This window comes from Mastigoproctus giganteus, chromosome 13 (assembly GCF_048544385.1).
Source record: "Mastigoproctus giganteus isolate SK-2022 chromosome 13, ASM4854438v1, whole genome shotgun sequence".
Lineage (NCBI taxonomy): Eukaryota > Metazoa > Arthropoda > Arachnida > Uropygi > Thelyphonidae > Mastigoproctus > Mastigoproctus giganteus.
The window spans coordinates 77839858-77862468 of NC_143587.1; the positions used below are offsets into that span (position 1 = coordinate 77839858).

General features: G+C 38.2%; 1 protein-coding gene across 1 annotated transcript in view; it reads left to right on the forward strand.

Moving 5' to 3' along the window:
- The window catches only part of Itpr (Inositol 1,4,5,-trisphosphate receptor), a 1293714-nt gene that overhangs the window by 956457 nt on the left and 314646 nt on the right, over positions 1–22611 (forward strand). The window contains exons 42-43 of the mRNA XM_090387283.1: positions 6241–6441; positions 17461–17571. Of these exons, the coding sequence (XP_090243409.1) occupies positions 6241–6441; positions 17461–17571 (312 nt within the window). The remainder of the gene's footprint in view (positions 1–6240; positions 6442–17460; positions 17572–22611) is intronic.

A 22611-nucleotide genomic window follows, 5' to 3' on the forward strand; every position in this document is an offset into this window, starting at 1 on the left:
TATGCGAAGCATTGAACTAACATAATGCAGTCACTGAAGTCGTTCTCATCACTTGAAGCCTCTATTAAACAAAATGGAGATTTTGCATTGGGTGATGATCTATCTTTTATCAAGGTAATGGGCAAAATAAATTCATAGGTCATTAGTTGCACCACTAAGTATAAGATGATGCAATCTAAACTATTTACAGAGTCAGCTTTGCATTATCGGCACCCCCTTGTGTAGGAATGGGCTATGCTGCTGGTGAAGGCACAAAAGTTGGGTACAGCTGTTATAAGGTTATAGTTCACACACACACATACACACACACACACGGCAGTCAGTTTTCGAGCGACTGGCAGGAAGAATGGGTCGGCATCAATATCTTTCTTACTTTTAACGTGGAATGATTGTGGGGGCAAGGGGTGCAAGTTCCAGTATCTTAACATCAGCCAGTATGGTTAAGTGGTGTCATGAACCTACCATGATTAGCTCAGAAGTGGTTGAACAACTAGCCAAAGGTCACACATGCCACAACCCTGTGTGGTCAGTGTTCATGGTGAACATTGCGTATCTCATCTCATAACACAGCAGTCTGGCTAACTGCTCAGTATAGTGTAGAAATAGCAAGACCAATATCCACATGAACTCTGTGCCAGACATTAGCTCACATAGGCTATGGCAGTCAACAGTCATGCTTTCTGCAAGAAGACACAAGAAGCTCGCCTTGCACCTTCACATCAGCAACAACACCTTCACATCAACGGACCACCGATATGTGGAAATCGCCATCCAACACCCTTTCATGATGACACTGTATCCGGATAACTCAAATGTCTATCAACAAGACAATGCACTGTGTCACAAGGCTCAGCAAGTTACCAACTGGTTTCAGGACAATAAATTCTCTGTCCTCCAGCCATGGCTGTTCAGTTCACCCTATTTCAACTAAACTGAGCATGTTTGGGATCAGCTAGAAAAGGCCATTTGATGCTATGACCATCCACCTGACAATGTGCAGGCGTTACTGGACACATTGTGCAATGCAATACCACAGGCATTGCATTGCATTGCACCACCTTGTGGTGCAATGCAATGTGCCAGGTGGGAAGGAGCAGCAGTGCATAGTACACGCTTCTTGATTAGACTGGGGTTCAAGCCCGTCACCACCAAATATGGAAAGGTCAGGGAATGACCACATATCCCGGAGCAATATGGCCTTAGTTGCTAATGCCCCTAAAAACCAAATAACAAACAAACAAGCACCACCTTGTGGAATCTATGTTCAGACGTGTATAGGCTGTATTATGGACAAAAGTGGCCCCATAAGATATTGGGTAGATGTTGCTAATGTAACACCAACTCAGTGTATATTGAGATCCCATTTGTAAAGCATTTTAAAACCTATATAATTATACCCACATAAATAAACTATAGTCCAAGCAATCACAGGTGTGCTGCCATTATGAATAAGGTTTTTTTTTCCCTTTTTATTTCTTGAGATATAATTTAATTGATTTAAATTCTTCATTTGAATAACAACTTGTAATTGTTAGTTTACAATGTAACTAAACTTTTTTACATCTTAACATGTCATTTTATAATTGCTTCATATGCTACAGAAGTATCAGAAAATCAGTTGCACTTGAAAGTATTTTGAGTATAGAAATATAATTAGTGTCCTCATTTTGAGAATGCTGTATTACCTATGTACATAATATTAATTTAAAGAAGTATTGATGGAACTTGTTTGATGAAATTTAACTTGAGAATGGCACAAATATACATTTGTATATACACATTCAAAAAGTGACCATTAAATAGTTTAATTTTTAAAAATTTAAAATAAAAGAATTAAGTATAAAATTATTTATTGGGTGGTATCCGTTTGGCTATTGTAAATTATATTCAAACTCATGCTATAATTGGATAGTAGAGTATGATATCAGAAATCATTTCAAGCAACTTCACTGTATATTTCTTGATTGTGAATTTTGCAATTATAATATATCACTCACCTTAAGAAACCTTCATATGCATACTGAACCAGCAGCCCCTGAAAGTTGCTAAGTATTATTTTTCTCACTGTAAAATTTATATAACATGCAGTTTTGAATGATCTATATGACACATATTTGGGGAAACCAGTGAGAAATATATATTATGGAGTTTCGTCACAAACAAACTACACAAGCATGTCATAGCATGAGTTTATTGATATCAAAAAATATGCTACTTAGTAAAACTACTTCAACATATTCTGTTGTTATAATATCATTAACAATTGCCATTATAACAGTGGTTATTTTTTATGCAAACCCCAAACAAAAAGGTATTAGAATCTGTAATACGTACCATATGTAGTTTGTGAAGGTTGAGAGGAAAGACAGAAGATACTACTTTGTAGACATTAAACATGAATCTCTGTAGATTTTAATTTTCAGGAAAATTGCGAAGGAAGGTTCTTCCATGGAAGAGAAGTTAAAGGGATAAACGAGGATGAAGAAAAGTTGGGTCTGTGAGTTTGAAGTTAGACAGTTTGGATGTTGATCGTTTGTGGCACATGTTCAGACTGGTTTGGAAGAGAGAGAGAAAGAGGAGGGAGGGAAATTACACAAGCCAATGCAGAAGAAAGAGAATATCTATGAGAAAAAGGGCAGAGAGGTTTTATAAGAGATTGGTCTTAACTAACCTGACTGTCCTCTTTTGGATGGAGTCTAGAAGGCTGAGAGAGCTTTTGGGAGTACCACCACAGATATGGAAACAATATTCATAGTAGGATGGATTTTAGATATCTGCAGAATAAGTAGTTAGAAAAAAGTAACACTGGGACCAGAAAGAGAAAATCCAATTTTTTAGGTGCAGAGTACACAATATTTGTGATGTGCTTATTCCTAGAACAGTAGCGCTGCATTCCTATGTGCCACCAGTAAGGAAAATAAAATTTGCCGCCCTGAATACTGATAAGCATTAACCGATCAGAAAACAATATCAAAAAAATTTCAGCGCCCTCTTGAACTGTCGCCCGTAAGTGATGCTTACCTCGCCTACCCACTTGCGGCGGTTCTGTCCTAGAGAAGTTAGAGTAATTTCAATAAAGGTATGTGATGTCTAGAAATCTGAATGTCACTGAAGATAAGTATAGATACAGTTGACTCCTTTTTGCAAGGTATAAGATAGGGCTGAATTGTAGAAGAATTGAAATTAACTATTAATTGGAGAATTACCTGGAAATCAGCATTTAAGGAATTGGTGGTGGATTGAAAAGTTGAAACTGTTTATGTAGTTTCAGGGCAAGGTTTCTCAAATTGTAAGCTGGAATACAATGTGTTGTCCTGAGCAAAACTGTGGTTATGATTTCTAGTCAGCAGGAGAGGGTCATTATATACAAGAGGAAAAGAGTGGGAAAAAGACTAAACCTTGAGAAGCACCAGCATTAGTGGAGAAGTTAGAAGATAGTGCCATCTACTATCACCCACAAAGGGCAGTCAGAGAGAAAACAAGATACCAAATTGCAAAAAACAGTCAGCAATCCGTAAGATGGAAATTTGTTTTGAAGACCTTTATGCCAAACAAAATCAAAAGCCTTAGAAATCTCAAGAACTAAAGAATGTCCTGCTTGTTTACCAGCAGTGGCTGTAATGCTGCTGGTTAACTAATAGGGCACTCTTTATTGGCTATAAAAGTCCCAATTCTCACACAGCTGTTGCGAAATAGTTTGGTTATCTTTTATTTATATTTTGAATATTTTTTTATCTGTTACCTGATAGATTTCATTGATATTGCTCAGAACAGTACATCATCCCAGTGTTGCCAGATTTATAAGGTTCTGCTATATATTTTTTCTGTGCCTACCACAAGCATGTTCAACTGGTTCTATCGAACAGGGCACCATGCCTTGTTCTTTTGAACAAGGCCCCACATTCAAATGTACTAAATATATCATCCGTGTCTTTTCCACATTTTCTATCAACGAGCCTACCACCATATAATTGTCTAGTTACCCACATTATCATCATTGCATGAGTTGGCTTGAATATTGCTAGAAGTAGAGTGCATGGTTCATCTGCAAAGTGTATATTTCGTTTGAAATAGTTTCAAACATTTAAAATAGTTTCCGTAGAAAGAAGAAAATTTCTATATAACAAACGGATTACAAGAGACTTAACTGGGAACTCATTGTCTGCACCTCTGGCCTTCAGGCAATTGAGGCAATTAGTGCTGCTGCAAAGCATGAATTAAGAGTCAAAGGGATTACCATTCTGCAACTTAGTGGTATTGGTAAAACTTATCCAACTGCCTGTCCCACATACCCAGAAGTCATGCTTGTCATCTGGTTAACATTTACCAGTATTCAACACAGCAGGCAAATAATTAATTTGAAATAAATATAGTACATGAAATTGCAGACTAACATTAATTTGCTTATTATCTGGCCAGAGCAATATGGCCTTAGTTGCTAATGCTCCTAAAAACCAAATAACAACAACATTATCTGGATCTGCATTTTATATTTATATTTTGCAGTTGCAATTTTTTTTTTATGCTATATATTTCAATTTTTTTTTCAAGGTAAGTAATTTTTATAATGAAAAACAGAACAATGTGAAACTTATTTGTTAGCATATGCTTATAGCTTCGATTCTCTATACGATTTCAATTTTTTAGCATTGTTTATAAATATCACAAAACTTACCTCCAAATCCATATGGTTAAAACATGATGAAGAAACTAAAATGGGAAAAAATTTTCCCATGGGGAAAAAGTGCACTCTTTTACTGTGATTTAGAATTTAAAGTTTATTTCCAGATTTTCAGAATGATTTTGTTATTTTTGTTTGTGATTTCATAATATCAAGTCATAATATCATATGTGAAATATGTTGTAATTCTTTTCTTTTTCAATAAATTAATAATAATTATTTATGCCATATTTTATTTTTTAATCCTAATATTTTGGGGTGGCAAATTTGATTTCGCTTACTGATAGCACATAGAGTTGCAGCGGCCCTGTGTTTTCTAAAATATTAAAATATTAACAAGTCATTATTATTGTATTGTATTGTATCATTTACTAAAGTGCTATTATAAATACTAAAATGTGTAATATTTTAAAATACTTTTTCTGTTCCTTACCACAATCGATTGTTCTTATGCTGTGTAGGTACACTGATAATTTTTAAGAAATTAATATTTATAATAAAGATAAATTTTTATGCAAAAAATTTACCATGATATAAATATCTTTATAATAATGGAAACAGGCTTAATAATTTATATAATATAAAAATATTTTATTTACATATGTTGAATTACAACATATGTGAAATATGTTGTAATTCTTTTCTTTTTCAATAAATTAATAATAATTATTTATGCCATATTTTATTTTTTAATCCAAATATTTTGGGGTGGCAAATTTGATTTCGCTTACTGATAGCACATAGAGTTGCAGCGGCCCTGTGTTTTCTAAAATATTAAAATATTAACAAGTCATTATTATTGTATTGTATTGTATCATTTACTAAAGTGCTATTATAAATACTAAAATGTGTAATATTTTAAAATACTTTTTCTGTTCCTTACCACAATCGATTGTTCTTATGCTGTGTAGGTACACTGATAATTTTTAAGAAATTAATATTTATAATAAAGATAAATTTTTATGCAAAAAATTTACCATGATATAAATATCTTTATAATAATGGAAACAGGCTTAATAATTTATATAATATAAAAATATTTTATTTTTACCTTAATAGTGTATAAATTAAATTAATTATTTTTAAATTTAATTATTTCTTAGTTACTGTAAAATTTGAAAAAAAAAAAATTATTTAAAAATCACTATTACAAAAATACCCCATATAAGTTTTGCACAGAACCTCAGGATCCCTCAAGTAATTCTTGAACAGGGCCCACGAATTTTGTGGCTGGCCATGTATATACAGGCTATATAAAAATATAGCCTTAACAAGCTATATTTTTATATAGCCTGTTAAGCTCTGTTAAAACTTAGAAGCTTAGTGTTCTTTAAAGGTGGAAAACACCATCAAATTTTGATAAAACAATAATTTTTACTCTCTCACATTTGGAGAATTTGCCTAACATCTACATCTAACTTTTGAAAATGAGAATAACCTTAATTTTAATAACTTTCGAAGTACTACAGGGGTTTCTTTGCTTTAGTATTTGTTCAAATTACATTTTCTCTTATTATATTAAAAACTATGAGATATTTAATCTTATTTTTCCTTTTCAGAATTTTCTGAGAAACCAGAACAATAAAAATAATTACAATTTGGTATCCGAAACATTAATGTTTCTTGACTGTATCTGTGGTAGCACAACTGGAGGATTGGGCTTGTTAGGACTGTACATTAATGAAAACAATGTGGCTTTAGTAAACCAAACATTGGAAACATTAACTGAATATTGTCAAGGACCTTGTCATGATAATCAAGTAAGTTTTCATTAATAATTCTAATGCATTTCATGCACTATAATACTGCATTATTAATGTTATCAGAATACCTTTGCATATTGCATGTTTATTTCTGTTACATATACAACTATGCTGTACTATCAAAATATCAGCCCCCACTTTATCCAATAGATATCACTTAAGAAAGACTAAATGCAACTAGACGTAATATTTTTAAGAGTATAAATTATCTTTATAATATTGTAGTATCTAGGATTAGCAGTCTGGATGGCTTGTGATGTAGAGGCCCCCAGGTGCCAAGCATTATAGTGATAAAGCATTTACTCCAAGCCACATTTCTTCTTCAGTTTGAAAAGATTGTAAGTTTACAATCTTATAAATTGTAAGCAAGTTTCAGAAAGCAACACCACCTTTTTTTTTCCTTTAAACTAACACTAGCTCGTATACTTCTTGATCACTTTAGTGGCACTGCTCCTGCCTCCCTCAGTTGTGCCGGTAACCTGGGAGAAGAAATCCACTCTCCCAGGGCTGAAAGGAGCAAAGATGGATAATAAAATGTTTCCACCTTCAAAGCCATCGAGCTCAAGACTAGAGACACATGACACTGAAAATTACTTTTCTCAACTAAAGAGATTGAAAACAACCCCTCAAGAGGAGATACCAGCTTTCTTCATCTTGCATTGTTTATTAGACCAGCCTCTGAATAAATTATCTCCCTTCCTTGTGCAGAAATATATTGAGACTGCTGCAGGTTTACCTAAATCAGTAAGGCAACTCTAGTCTGGCAATCTTTTGGTAAAGGCTGCCCAACCTCAACATTCTACAAAACTATTAAAGCTCACATTTTTGGAGGACACCCAATTAGGGCTTACAATACCGGGATCCTGGTAATTTTTTTCCGGTATTGATATAAATAATACAGGTTTTTCGGTACTAATTTAAAAAAATAATTGTTTATAATTTAATCACATAAAGGTTATAAAATCACCTTTATGTGATTATGACATCGTTATCTCTATTAGCAAATGTTCGATAAATCATCGATAGGACACCATGCAACATTTCAACCTGTCCACAATTCTCGGAAAACTTCATGTTTGACTGTATCATAACTCCCAAGTCCCGTTCCTCCACTACTGACTTTAGTTCAACTCTACCAAGTGTATGTTATTTTGGGGTTGCTGTTCCCCAGGTGTAAGACCTTGCATTTTGCTGAATTAAAGCATAGCTGCCACTTTTCTGACCATCCCAGAAGTCTATATAGGTCACTCTGAAGAAGCTCTGCTTGGCGGCGATCATTAACTACTCTACTGATCTTTACATGAGCTGCAAGTTTAGACCTCATGCCCTCTATCCCTTCATAGATGTCATTTAAAATAATTAAAAACACCAGTGGTCCCAATACTGATCCTTGAGGAACCCTACTTCTTACATTAACCCAATCTGAGGAATAACCATTTATCACAACCCTCTGCCTGGTGCCCTCAAGCCATCGTGCTATCCATCTAAGGATTTTCCCTATGATTCCAGCCTGCTCCAACTTATAAAGTAACCACTCTTGTGGGACTGAGTCAAATGCTTTGCTGAAATCCAAATAAACAACGTCAAAATTATTCCCCAAATCCAGCTCACGGGTGACCTGTCAAATGGCTAACCAGATTTGTTAAAGATGATTTTCCCTTTACAAAACCATACTGTGTATCCTACAGAATTCCATTTCAATCTAAATGATCCTGAATTCCACACTTGATCATTGACTCCATGATTTTCACTACTACTGAAGTTAGATTGGCCGGTCGGTAATTTCCCGTTGCACTCCTAGAACCGCCTTTATGTTCCAATTTACACCAATCCAACAGAATCTCTCCCGAGTCCAGTGATGCTCTCATAACTAGCCTTAATGGTTCAATGCACTCACTTGCCACCTCCTTTAAGATTATAGGGTATATGCCATCAACCACAGGAGCCTTACTTGCCTTTAGGTGCGAAAGTTCTCATTAAATAACAATTTGACATTTTAACATCATTAATTACATTTTTTTTCAACTTCACTTCCATAATATCTCATTGACACAATGGGTTGTGTTTATATAAATATCGATGCAAAGTAACTGTTGAGTTCATCTGCAACTTCAGCTATGTTATCTAATACTATCCCACGTCCATTACATAAGGGTCCAATCTGATTTGTCCTTCTGTTCTTTGCATTTATATATGTGAAGAATTCCTTAACTGCACTCTTTGCTCTCTTCTTTATTCCTTATCCCCACTGTTTGCTCTCTCCCAGACTCAGTAAAGTGTGAAAATTATGCTTAACTTAATAAAACATCTTTCTCCTTCAGAAAATGATGAACATAATTCAACCATGGAAGACCAACATGGAACAGAACATCAGGGATCTGCAAATTCTTTCCAAAATTAGAAGCCTGACTCCAATGAGATTTTAAAAGATCAACTTGAGTCGGAAATTAATGAAATACTTTTAACTATTTTTGCTAAAAAAGTTCAAAGTAGAAAATATGGACTGAGATCGTCTACGATTATCTCAGTACAATAGTACCAGAATAGAATCCAAAAGGGCGTTTTCTGCCACTAATCAAATACTGTATTTACCAAAATTAGATCCATTTTAAACTATCTTACTATTGATTGTTTATGTTTCTTAAGAGCTCACTTTATTTGGACAGGTAGTGTGGATGCTTCTTCTTCTTCTTCTTTGGTCCTTAGCTGGCAGCTGGGGGAGGCGGTTGGCCACGCAACCAGTATGCTGCTGTAGGTGCCGCAGGGTTTCGGACTTGCTCTGTGATGTTCTTCCATACCTTACGATCCATGGCTTCAGTCCTGGCCTGGTTAAGGTCGAGACGTCGGCTCTTCAAGTCATCTTCCACTTGCCTGGCCCACGTTTTCCTAGGCGCGGTCCGTTGGATGCTCCATTGGGTGGGTCGTTGTCTCCAAAGGAGTGTGGATGGTATTCTGTTCGTGCCCATTCTACATACGTGGCCAAACCATCTGAGCCTTCGCTTCTGGATTTGGTCGGCAATGGTTGGTTGCTGTTGGCATCTGGCGCGGATGGTATCATTAGTGATGCGGTCGCGAAGAGAGATGCCCAAGATCTGCCGCAGGCATCGCATTTGGAATACCTCAAGTTTGTTCAAATCTAACTTGAGACAAATCCATGTTTCCGATCCGTAAAGAAGAATGGGCAGGATCAAAGTCCGGAAGAGTCGGATTTTAGTCTTTGTGGAAATGTTGGTCCTCTTCCACAGACACCATTTGAGCGAGGCGAACGGCGCCTCCGTAGCCAGGTGGGAAGGAGCAGCAGCAGTAGCAGTGCGTAGCACACGCTTCTTGATTAGACCGGGGTTCGAGCCCGTCACCACCAAATACGGAGGATGCAGAAAAAGTCAGGGAATGACCACCGCATATTCCCAGAGCAATATGGCCTTAGTTGCTAATGCTCTTAAAAATCAAAATAACATAACAGCGAGGCGAACGCAGTGGCCGCCTGTCCAATTCTGCTATGGATTTCTATGGTGGATGCAACTTTCTTCTCCTGGACCAGCGACCCAAGGTATTTAAAGTCCTGCACTTGCTCGATCTGGACGCCTTCGAGATAGATGGTGGCTTGCGACCCATCTGTTGTCAGGGCCTTTGTCTTACCAGCATTGATCTTCAAACCGTATGGCCGGGCAATGCGGGCAATGTCGTAGAGGATGTCCGTGGCTTCAGCGTCGTTACCGGCAAGGATAGCACTATCATCAGCAAACATCAGGTCAGTCACATAGTGATCCTTGTCATATTGGCGCCTCCGTAGCCAGGTGGGAAGGAGCAGCAGTGCATAGCACACGCTTCTTGATTAGACCGGGGTTCGAGCCCGTCACCACCAAATACGGAGAATGCGGAAAGGTCAGGGAATGACCACCGCATATCCCGGAGCAATATGGCCTTAGTTGCTAATGCTCCTAAAAAAAAAAAAACCTTGTCATATTGTATGCCCTGTCTGTTTCTGAATGCTTGCCTCATAATGGCGTCGACCACGATGTTGAAAAGCAACGGGGAGGCTACATCCCCTTGGCGGACTCCAGTTTGGATGGTAAATTCCTCAGATAAATCATTCTGGATGCGCACCTGGCTGGTTAAACCGTTGTATGCAGTTTGGAGGAGTGTGATGACTTTTCGAGGTACATGTTCAACCTCTAGTAGTTTCCATAAGGCAGGCCGGTGGACACAGTCGAAAGCAGACTTAAAGTCAATGAAAACAATGACGGTTCGCTGTCCACACCGGATCCTCTCCTCCATCAGCTGACGAATGGCAAAGATTTGATCACAGCATCCTCGCCCGGGTCTAAATCCTGCCTGTTCTTCTCGACTGGTTTGCTCGCGATGTTTTTGCAGTCTTGACTGGATGATCTTCATAAAGACCTTTCCGATGATGGAAAGGAGGCTGATGCCACGGTAGTTCTTGCAGTCCCGGTTATCACCTTTCTTGTGGATCGGTACGATAATGGCTTTCCTCCATGTTAACGGAATTTATTCAGTGCACCAGATGGTTTTGAGGAGTGAGTGTAGTCGGCGAAGCAGTACATCTCCCCCGGCTTTGATCGCTTCTGTGGTGACTTGGTCCACTCCTGGTGCCCTGCCATTCTTCAGGGATTGTATGGCTGCTTTCACTTCTTCTACTGTAGGCTCAATATCGACCATGGAGACCTCAGGGGGGTCGATCGAGAGTGCTGTTGCTGGCGGTCCCTGAGGTGGGTCGTGATTATACAAAGCTTTGAAGAATTCACTCCACCGTTGCAGGCGTTCGGATGGTGATCGCACGAAGGTCCCATCAGAATTCTTGATGTTGTCACTAGTCAATTTGGTCTTTCCACTCAGACATCTGAGGGTGCGGTAGAGAGTGCGGTACTCGTTTTTGGATGCCGCCACTTCAAGATCGTCTGCCACTTGGTTCCAGTATGCTTCTCTTTCTGCTGTCATTCTTTGTCGGACTTCTCGGTTTAGCTGCCGGTACCGTTCAAAGTCGACCAACTTTGCCTGTTTCCGTTTGTCCACGAGGTCGAGGCACTCGTCTGATATCCATGGTTGCGTTCGACGTCGGACAGGTGGACATAGGGGCTTGGCACATTCCAGGATGGCATCAGAGATCTGCTTTTCTTCTTCATTTATATCCTCGGGCACAGCCAGCATCTCGAAGCGGTTGGATAGGGCGATCTGATATGCCTGTTTGTTGGCAGCATTCATTAGCTGCCTCCAGTCCAGCTTGGCTGACCGAGATGATCTTTTTGCATGCCGTAATTTGAGCTGCACCTTAGCCCGGATGAGGTAGTGATCAGATCCGCAATCAGGTCCCCTCATGGCACGAACGTCCATGAGTGATGAGCGAAATCTGGCATTGATCAAAATGTAGTCCAGGATTGCTGAGTCCTTGCCAGATGGATTTCGCCATGTAAGTTGATGTTTTTGAGGGTGCTGGAAATGGCTGTTTCCAATGATCAGGTTGTTAGATGCGGCAAAGGACAACAAACGTAAGCCGTTGTCATTGATCTTCCCATGGCCAAACTTGCCCATTGTTGTTTCCCAACCAGATCTGTCCACGCCAATATGGGCATTAAAGTCCCCTGCGAGGATGATCACTTCTGTCTGCAGAATTGAATCCAGCGTATGTTGGAGCTGGTTGTAGAAGTCATTCTTGGCCGGGTCCAGGCTAGTCTCAGTTGGCGCATAGGCGGAGATAATATGGGTCTTGATGGTGCCCTTGACAGTAAGGACTGCCAGGCGGTCCGATATTGGTTGGAAAGCGATCACACTACTGGTGGCCTGAGCATCGACCATAAAGCCCACTCCTGCTTCTCGTTTCTCACCACCAGAGTAGAATAGCATAACCGCTTCATTAGGTGCTGGTGGTTGGATGATCATCGTTCCAGACCCGGTGAGTCTTAATTCGGATAATGCCGCGATTGATATCTTGCACCTAAGTAGTTCTTGGGCAATGATTTCCTTTTGTCCAACGTGGTGCCCCGTTCGAACATTCCATTCGCCAATGTTAATTGTCCTTTTCGGCGTAGTAAGCTTATTGCTGTGGCCAGTGATCCACTTCACACCAGCACCCTGGGTCCCCAGTGCTGGCGCATCGGCTACCCCGGATGCGGTAACATTGTTATAACAGCTTGTTCTGTGGCCAGTGGTCCACTTCACACCAGTACCCTGGGTCCCCAGTGCTGGCGCACCGGCTACCCCGGATGCGGTAACATTGTTGTAAGAGCTTGTTCCGAATTTCATGCGGTTTCTTGCCTAGTTTCCCCGGTTTCCCGGTTCTGGTCATTTCGGCAGGATGACCACCCTCCTCCTTTCGCAGCCGGGCTTGGGACCGTCCATGGCGGAGTTATGTTTAAGTGTGGATGCTTAAACATAACTAAACTTTGCAGTAACAATATGTATTTTTATGTATTTTAATGATTTTTTTTTTTTTTCAGAATATTTATTATTGCAATAAAAGTTTATTTAAAACATGAATTTAAGTAATTACAGTACTTGTATTTTTCCTTACCTTATTGCACCTAATTGTCATCAAAATGTATTGTATCCCGGTTTCATAAATTAAAAATACTGAAATACCGGTATTAAGATTTTGACCGGTATTGCAAGCCCTACACCCAATAAAAGTTACTCCCCATGCCACCCCAAAAACATATTAACTGTATCAGAGGAGGAAATTGTCCAAGAGCTATGCAAACAAATAGTCATCCAGGCAAGGAGAATCGTGACTCAAAAAGATGTTCCAACAAGGAGCATAATTCTCACTTTTAGCTCTCCTTTACTTACCAACATCTGTGAAAGCAGGCTATCTACATTGCCATGATCCAATCATTCATCCCAAATCCCATCAGGTGCTTGCTACAAATTCCAAAAATACAGACACTCCCAAACTGTATGTCGAGGTGAGGCAATACATCCTATGGGTCGAAGGAGCATAATCTATCTGATTACACCATTACCACCCTTCAATGTGGGCACCTGTACGTGGTGAAGGGACCTTCCAGTAATGCTGCCGGTCTTCCAGATTAGCATCACTGGGATCCGATGCCCATATATTGGTTCCAGGGTTATATCATTGGATCTGGCGTGTGCAGCCATGCGCTGCGACCCATGAAAACTCCGAAAGGGGGATTCTGGTGGTTGAGGGACCCAGCCTTCATACACCACTTCAGCCCCTTCTTCGACAAGACGATTGGTCCCAGACTGGCCTGGGTGGTTCTTACTGCTAGAGCGAACTGCGTTCCAATGAGTGTACCTCCCTTTGGTCCTGGGACAGGATCAAGGCTTATTGGAAACGTGGATATGATGCTCCTGAGTGAACTTGGCATCCCATTTGTGTATGCAGTACCTGCTAACTCACTAGTGGGCATCCCCCTCATAGGGCTTCGTGGTGGGTGAGGTACTTAGGGCTTCTGAAATTTTTACTTTCCTCCTATGAGTAATTTGAATCCTCTTTCTTTTGAGGCCCAACAAGGCCCCTACCTAATCGAAATGATAGCACGGAAAATACCTCCATAAAAAGAGCCAGAACTGAGAACACACCACCATCAGTGATACCACTCTTCCTCATTCTCCATTCCACCAGAAATGACCGTCTTCCATTGACTGGAAATCCTATCCATAATTTTGCCGATGATAGCACATTGCATTCCACTTTCCATTTTGAGCTCTCCTTAACCTTGATAACTTTGTCCTGCTCAATCAGCTTCAACTTCTCAAAAATCTGATACAAATTCCTTAAATGCCGATCTTCAGGTAATCTCCAGTGGGGCAAAGACAATTTAGTTGATTTAAACCCTTCTAAAACTCAGTCTTGTCTTATATCTCGCGAAAAGGATTCTTCTGCTCCTATGCTTATCTTTGGTGACACTTCGATTTCTAGGCAATATCTCTTTTGGGGATTACAAGCAACAAGTAGTTGCTCTTGACATCTCAAAGGCTTTTGATCGTGTTTGGCCTAAAGGTCTTCTAAAGAAGCTTCCATCTTTTGGTTTGCCAACTGTTTTTTGTATTTGGTTATCCAGTTTTCTCTCTGATCGCTCGCTGAGGGTGATGGTAGATGGCTCTCTGTCTTCTAACTTCTCCACTAATGCCAGTGTCCCCCAAGGTTCAGTTCTTCCCCCCACTCTTTTCCTGTTGTATATTAATGACTTTCTTCCATTGACTGGAAATCCTATCCATAGTTTTGCCGATGATAGCACATTGCATTCCACTTTCCATTTTGAGAAACCTTGTCCTGGTCAATCAGCTTCAAGTTCTCGAAAATCTGCTACCAATTCCTTAAATGCCGATCTTCAGGTAATTCTCCAGTGGGGCAAAGACAACTTAGTTGATTTCAATCCTTCTAAAACTCAGTCTTGTCTTATATCTCGCAAAAAGGATTCTTCTGCTCATATGCTTATCTTTAGTGACACTTTGATTTCTAGGCAAAATGATATATCTCTTTTGGGGATTACCCTGACTTCTAATCTCTCTTGGCACAAGCACATTACAAATATTGCTTCCTCTTCATCTCAAAAACTTGGTTTTCTCTTTCGTTCTCGGCGTTACTTTTCTTCCAAACAGCTGCTTACTCTGTATAAATCGCAAATCCGCCCTACCATGGAATATTATTCCCACATCTGGGGTGGTGTCCCGAAAACCTCTCTCAGGCTTCTTGATTCCATTCAGAAGAGGGCAGTTAGGTTAATTAATGATTCATCTCTAACAGAGTCTCTCCACTCGCTTTCTCATAGATGCACTGTTTCTGCTTTCCGCTCTCTCTTTCAAAACAGTCCGAACACGTGCCGCCACCAGCCAACATCCATTTACTTTCCATCTCCAAACTCACAGAACCAACTTTTCATCTTCCTCGTTTATTCATTCAACTGCCGTTTTCTGGAACAACCTTCCTTCATACGTATTTCCTGAAAATTACAGTCTACAGAAGTTCAAGTCCAATGTCAACAAATATCTTCTTTCGTCTTCTCAACATCCAACCCAAGCACGGTACTAAGTACTATAGGTTCTAATACCTCTCGTGTTTGGGGTTCACATAAAAAAAAAAAAAAAAAAAAAAATGCCACTTATTCACCTAATTGCAATCACCTTTATGAAAGCAAAGTCTGTTCCTTTTACCCTGAACAGTAGTTATATTTTTAAGTAAATCCTACATCAATATATTATGATTGCTGCTACATAGTGGTTCCTTTATCTGGAGATTCTTAATGCTCACAGACTCACTGCTGCTAATTATATCAAGGGTATTGCTCTCTCTTGTTGCTTTTCAAACATATTGCTGTTGAAAACAGTCATCTAATGAATTCGATTGCTCTGTGAGTGAACAACCCACAAATTCTAGTCAATATCTGGAGAGTTAAAGACCCTATTATACTCACTAGTTATTTTACCTATAGCAGATACCTATTCTAATTTTTATTTTTCCCAGTACTTATGTCATGCCAAACTAACTCAACATTGCACTGGCCACTCACATCTTGTTTGTTGTTTGTTTTTTTTAGGAGCATTAGCAACTAAGGCCATATTGCTCCGGGAATATGTGGTGGTCATTCCCTTGACCTTTCCGCATCTTCCGTATTTGGTGGTGACGGGTTCGAACCCCAGTCTAATCAAGAAGTGTGTGTGCTATGCAATGCTGCTCCTTCCAACCTGGCTACAGAGGCCCACTCACATCTGTGCACGGTCTTAGATTCTATTCAATTCTTAAACAAGATTGTTATTCTTCCTCACTGCCCTCCTATCCCTGTGTGTCATTCGTGAATACATTATACTCTCTATATTCAAATTCCACATCACTTATGTCTGATTGGCACCATATTTCTGATACCTCTATCTATTATGTTTGCAAATGTTGACTTCATGTTCATTAAATTTGTTCACTATGATCCTGATATTAGTGTACAAACAAGTATATGTACACCTGTTTTTGTTTAGTAACCCTAACACAATCCATATATTTGCATGACCCAGCTGCCCTTGTAATCTCCTACACCTCACTTTCCAGACTACTATATACCCAACAGGCCAGCAGTTTTCTGATCTACATAACACTGCCTTGATAACTGGCTAATTTTCTTGTATCTCTTTTTTTTTTTTTTTTTTTTTTGCCTGATGCTGCATAAGCTCATACACTTGCTTTGTTGCATCACATGCCACTACTACTACCATACTGAGAAAAATTCTACCACATAAGCCATGGCCAATGGCTTATGTGGTAGAATTGCAAATGTTCACTTGACTTGACAATTGTTGTTTGCTTTTTATCTGCTGTCAAAAATTTTGGTACCCATCATGTCAACACTTTTTTTTTTCATAAAGAGAACCTCTGTTGTTATGTGGTACTCATGTTCAGATGGGATGCCCAAGACATTGGCAATGTACCAAACTGTCATTCATCAATCACTTGTCACTAGATCTTGAACACTGTTCACAACTTCTGGAGTGATGGACACTACAGGTCTTCCACAACTTTGTAATCTTTCAGGCTCTCCCCCCCTCCCTCATTTAAATTCTTCTGCCCTCTTCTTAACCATGGAATTCGAAGGGACATCCTCCTCCAATGTTGTAACCATATCCTTATGAATTGCCTTTGGCATTAGTCCTTTTTGTTTCCTCCAAATATTGGATGACTGGACAGTGATTAATTTTGTTCATTTTCCTGATTCATACAGCTTTGTTGATTTTAGAACATATAATTAAAAAAAAAAAGACTATTGAAATTGCATGAAATTTATAGCATTGCACCAACCTTTTGTACTCAGACCATGAACTTTTCAAAGCCTCCACTTATTAAATTTGTTTAATATTTTTTTTAATATTTATACTATTTAAAACAAGTTTAATACAAAAACATTTTATTATTTTTGTATTAAACTTATTTTATATGTTAAACTACCATATTAAAAAATTTCTTTCACAACTACTTTTTTCTTTTTCTGTAATTGTATTTAATCTCACCTTGTTTTTTTTTTTTTTTTTTTTTATGGTCTTTCTTGATAGAATTGTATTGCTGTGCATGAGAGCAATGGTATCGACATCATTATTGCCTTGATTTTGAATGATATTAATCCCCTTGGCAAAAAACGTATGGATTTAGTACTGGAACTAAAGGTAGGAATTACACTATTAAGACATGATAAACAGTACAATAGAATGGAATACAAATTATTCAGAGTTCAGTTATGCATGATGTTGGTTTAACTGTAATCCCAGGCATTATATTTTTTTCATTAATTATTAAAAGCATAATTAATGGAGCATATTGTAGACATTGACTTTTGAACAAAAATTACTTTTTGAAAAGTGCTTAGCTTTTTCTTTTTATATGTTTTGGAATGTGTTTATTTTTTTACATGATATAGTTTTATTTTATTTTCACATGAATTCATACCTATGACAATACTAATAAAATATAATTTGGATTAACCATATTTTTCAGTTATCCAGGTTCTAGCTGTTTACAGTTACCATGTATAATCAGTACTCTACCCTACTTTCCTTTTTATTGTCAAAAATAAATGCAAATACTTAACATCCATACTTTATTGTTAAGTATTTAGAGAATTTAAATACTTTAAAGTATTCTAAATAATTTAAAGAAACAGGAAGATCCTGTTTCTGTTCAGAGTGACAGAAAAAATCCGCTCAACAATAAAAATAAACTCTCCTAGCTATATTTTATTATTTATAAAATGCATTTGTATTTTAGGCCATATTGTCATATGTATTATGTCTATAAAAGCTTGTGTGTTCATGAGTTTAGTTGATTTACATGTTTATGAGGTTGAAAAACCCAGTACAACTTACAGCGTAAAAGTCTCCCCCACCCCATTTGATTGGCTAACTCTAACCCTGATTGAGTGATTGAGGTTTCTTTAACAATTCCTCTAGTCTCTGAGAAGATTTTAACCCACACCTCCCCAAAGAAGTGCCAAAATAACTTTACTTTGGAAATGTTAACCACTTTCCTGAACAAATTTTTTCTAAGGAATCTGGAAGTTTGTAAAGACCCCGAGTGATCTTTCTAGTGATCCAAGTGATCACTAGAAAGATCACTTTCCAAGTGATCTTTCTAGTGTGATTTTCTAGCGTTTTTTCTAGGGTAAGTATTAGTGCCTTAATAAAACCCTCCACCGTTTGCAACATTACTGCTTCCATTGCTGAGCAATGTCACTGCTAATCCCACTTACAGTGTTACAGCTTGCTAGCATCATACTGCTCTCCTCTTCTGCTGAGCACTTGGTCACTGGATGGCACTGCTCCTGCTCCCACGTGGCGGGGCTAATAACCTGGGAGAAGTAATTCCCTTTTCCAGGGCTAAAAAGGAGCAGCGATGGATTGCGATGCATATCCACTATCCACTGCTAGAGCCTACGGGCTCCAGACCTGTTAACACTGACTTGGAGCATGACTCGAATCATCCAAAGAGACTACGGACAGAAAAACAAGCTGCAGACATGCCATCATTTCTCATAATACATTCACTATCCACACACACCCTGTCGGCAAGCTATCGCCTTTTCTAATACAGAAATGTTTAGAATCGGTTGTTGGATCTCCTAAAATGGTTAAACTTCTCTAATCTGGAGACCTAATTGAAGCTTCTAAGCCAAGTCACTCAGAAAAATTGTTAAAATTAACAACTTTTAACAATATTCCAGTGTCAGTCACAGCCCATAACACTGTGAATACTTCTAAAGGAGTTATCAGCAAATGGGACTTACTAAATGTGTTTGAAGAAGAGATAATACAAGAGCTTAGCGAACAAAAAGTGACTCATGCATGGCAAAAAAAGATGGCAACCTACTACCAACCAGGTCCATTATTTTGACATTCAGTACTATGAATCTCCCATCGTCTGTTAAAGCAGGTTACTTAAACTGCAAGGTTTGACCTTATGTCCCAAATCACTTCACTGCTTTAAGTTCCAGAAGTACTGCCATTCTCAGATGCCATGCTGAGGCGATGCAGTGTGCCCTATTTGTGTCTCCAAGAAGACTGTATAGCTTCCACTCCCACTTTTTTCCCAAACTGTAAAGGAAGCCATCCTGCATTTTCTAAAAAAATGTGACCTTTGGAAAACAGGGAAAAAATCCAGAAGTATAAAGCGGAGCATACAGTCAAATACACTGAAGCAAGAAAGCAAATACTATTAACCATGCCTAGCATCATATGCAACGGTCACCAAAAACAACCTCTCAACTGCAACCCAAACAGATGTCTCCATAGAACCAAATATTTCCTTTGCCACCTGGGCCAAAACTAACTTACAATAAGAAACCTACAATCAGTGAAACCAGCAACATGCCGATCACTATCCCAACTGATGCTATATCAACGTTGCCTGAAACAACGAAATCAGCTACTGTTGAAAATAAAAAAAAAAAAGTGAAACCACAAAATATCAACATCAAAATGGCGGTTCAATCAGATGACAACACAGTACTAGAGTTACATGCTAATGATACCATGGATACAGGATGTCCAATCATTTCCCAGAAATGAAAAATCAAAACTAAGCGGACAGAAACCTTCTCAGGAAAACAGTTAGATCAGTCTTCCTCAAATGAATAAATTTCTTCAATGGAACTGTAGAGGATTACGCAGTAATATAGATGACCTGAACGATTTACTCATACAAACTAATGCAATAGGTATATGTTTACAGGAAAACTTTTTATCACCACAAGTTTCTCTAAAAATTAAAAATTATACTATGTTTAGGCAAGACAGGGATTCTGACACTCGTGATGGGGTGGCTATTCTTGTCAAAACTACTGTACCATCAAGACATCTCCAACTGAAAACATCCTTAGAAGTTGTACCAGTTCGGATAGCAATGGGAATATCATCATTTATATCCCATCGAATTATCCTTGCTCCCAGACTGAACTTGACAATCTTATCACACAAGTGCCACCTCCGTTCTGTTTACTCGGTGATTTCAACACTCACCATCCATTGTGGGGATCTTCCACCATGGATAGGAGAGGCCAACTAATAGAAACATTTCTGGATAACCATAACCTAACTCTGTTAATTTCTGTCTCCAATTCATATCCAACTACCTACATATACTAAATCAGCCATAGACTTATCCATATGTTCAGCATCTCTTTTTCCAAGCATGGAATGGTTAGTGCTAAGTGATCCATTCCACAGTGACCATTTTCCTATCATCAATTCAGTTCAAACACAGATGGTGTCATGTCCTAAAGGCCGTACTTCTTGGAATTTTCATAAAGCAGACAGGAAAAACTATTTGACAACTTATATGTACAACAAAAACATATTGATGATGTAACTGATCACATTACCAGCCATATATTATCTGCAGCAGAAATTTCCATTCCAAAATCTGATCAGCACAAACGTGCACACCAAAATCAGTGGTGGAATGAAGAATGCTCCAAAGTGAAACGAGAAAAAAACCATGCCTGGGACCAGTTTCGCAAATTTCCAACTACCGCTAACTTAATTATTTACAAAAAACTCAAAGCCAATGCAAGACAAATTAGGAAGAAAGCAAAATGTGACTCCTGGATTAACTTTGCCTCAACTGTTAACAAAATATTGAAACTCAAATTATTTGGAAAAAAATGCAAGCTCTCAATGGGATATTTCTACCGCTGCAATCTCCGATAATACAATGCAATGGGCAGGACTTATCCTCTCCAACTGATGTTGCAAATGCTTTATCAGAATCTTTTTATAACATTTCCACCTCTTCCTCTTGTGTGTGTGACTTCTTTTCAATGCATTAAAACTGATGAAGAGCGTGATAAATTTAATTTTTCAATTAGACTCTCACTTCCTTATAACCAGCTGTTTACTTCTAGCTGAGCTCAAAGAATCCTTGAGCAAATCTCCAAACAGTGCAGCCGGATCAGACTTCATTCAATACAGTATGCCGAATAATCTATGTGAAACTGATCTGTACATACTATTATTCTTTTATAACCAGATCTTCTCAGAAAATACATATCCTCTGTCATGGCGTCATTACTATATTTGTGCTATTCCAAAACCAGGCAAAGATCCTTCCCTAGTTCAGCATTACAGACCAATATCATTGACAAGCTGTTTCAACAAAATCTTTGAAAGGATGGTGCATAAGAGGCTCATCTGGATTCTAGACTCCCAAAACCTACTTTCTGATCACCAATACGGCTTCTGTAAAAACAGGTCCACCCTAGATTTACTTGTGGACATGTGTTTTTGTAAAGGGCGGCTCCTAGAACGTGAGTTCAACTCCGCCTCGTATCTCTGCGAAGAACAGTATCACTACAAATGGGCCAGATGTGTGTGACGTCGGTTTGTGTGTATTATGTGTGTGTTCTGTTGTTATGTTCTGGCCACTTGGCTACCCAGAAGCATCAGTCACCTGGACAGATGATTCTGGGTACTCGTCCACACCACGGGAAGGTGGGCCAGTCCCAATGAAGCACGTACTGTCTCGATACGAGACTCTGAACCACCTGATGTTGCCAAAAGGTGGGCCAGATTTCTCTGGGGGCCCACTCCAGAGAGGGAAAAAAAAAATAATAATAATAATAAATAAATAAATAAAATAAAAATTAAACTAAAAACAGAAACAAAATGTATTTCCCGTGGTGCAAAAAAAAAAAAATAAATAAATAAAATAAAAAAAAAAAAAAAGAAAAATAAAAAAAATAAATAAAAAAAATAATAATAAATAAATAAATAAAAAAAATAAATAATAATAATAATAAATAAATAAAAAATAAATAATAATAATAAATAAATAAAAAATAAATAATAATAATAAAATAAATAATTAAATAAAATAAGAAAAATAAAATAAATTCCCTGTGATGAGAAAAAAAAAAAAAGGAGAGCTGTCTGGCACCAATGATAGTCCACATCCCAGTTGTCAGAACAGAGCACGAGTAAAAAAAAATGAAGCTAAGTAAATGAAAAAAAAAAAATAAATAATAATAATAATAATTAAAGAATAATTAAATAATTTTAATCCCACAGTGAAGAGGAAGATGTAAGTCGGGGTGCCAGCAGAGAGAGAGTAAGAGAGAAAAAAAAAAAAAAAAAAAATGTGAGAGTGGTTATCTATCCTGCACAGAGGGAAAAAGAAGAAAAGGTGAGCCAAGGCTGCTCCTTGTTCCAGGGCAGGAC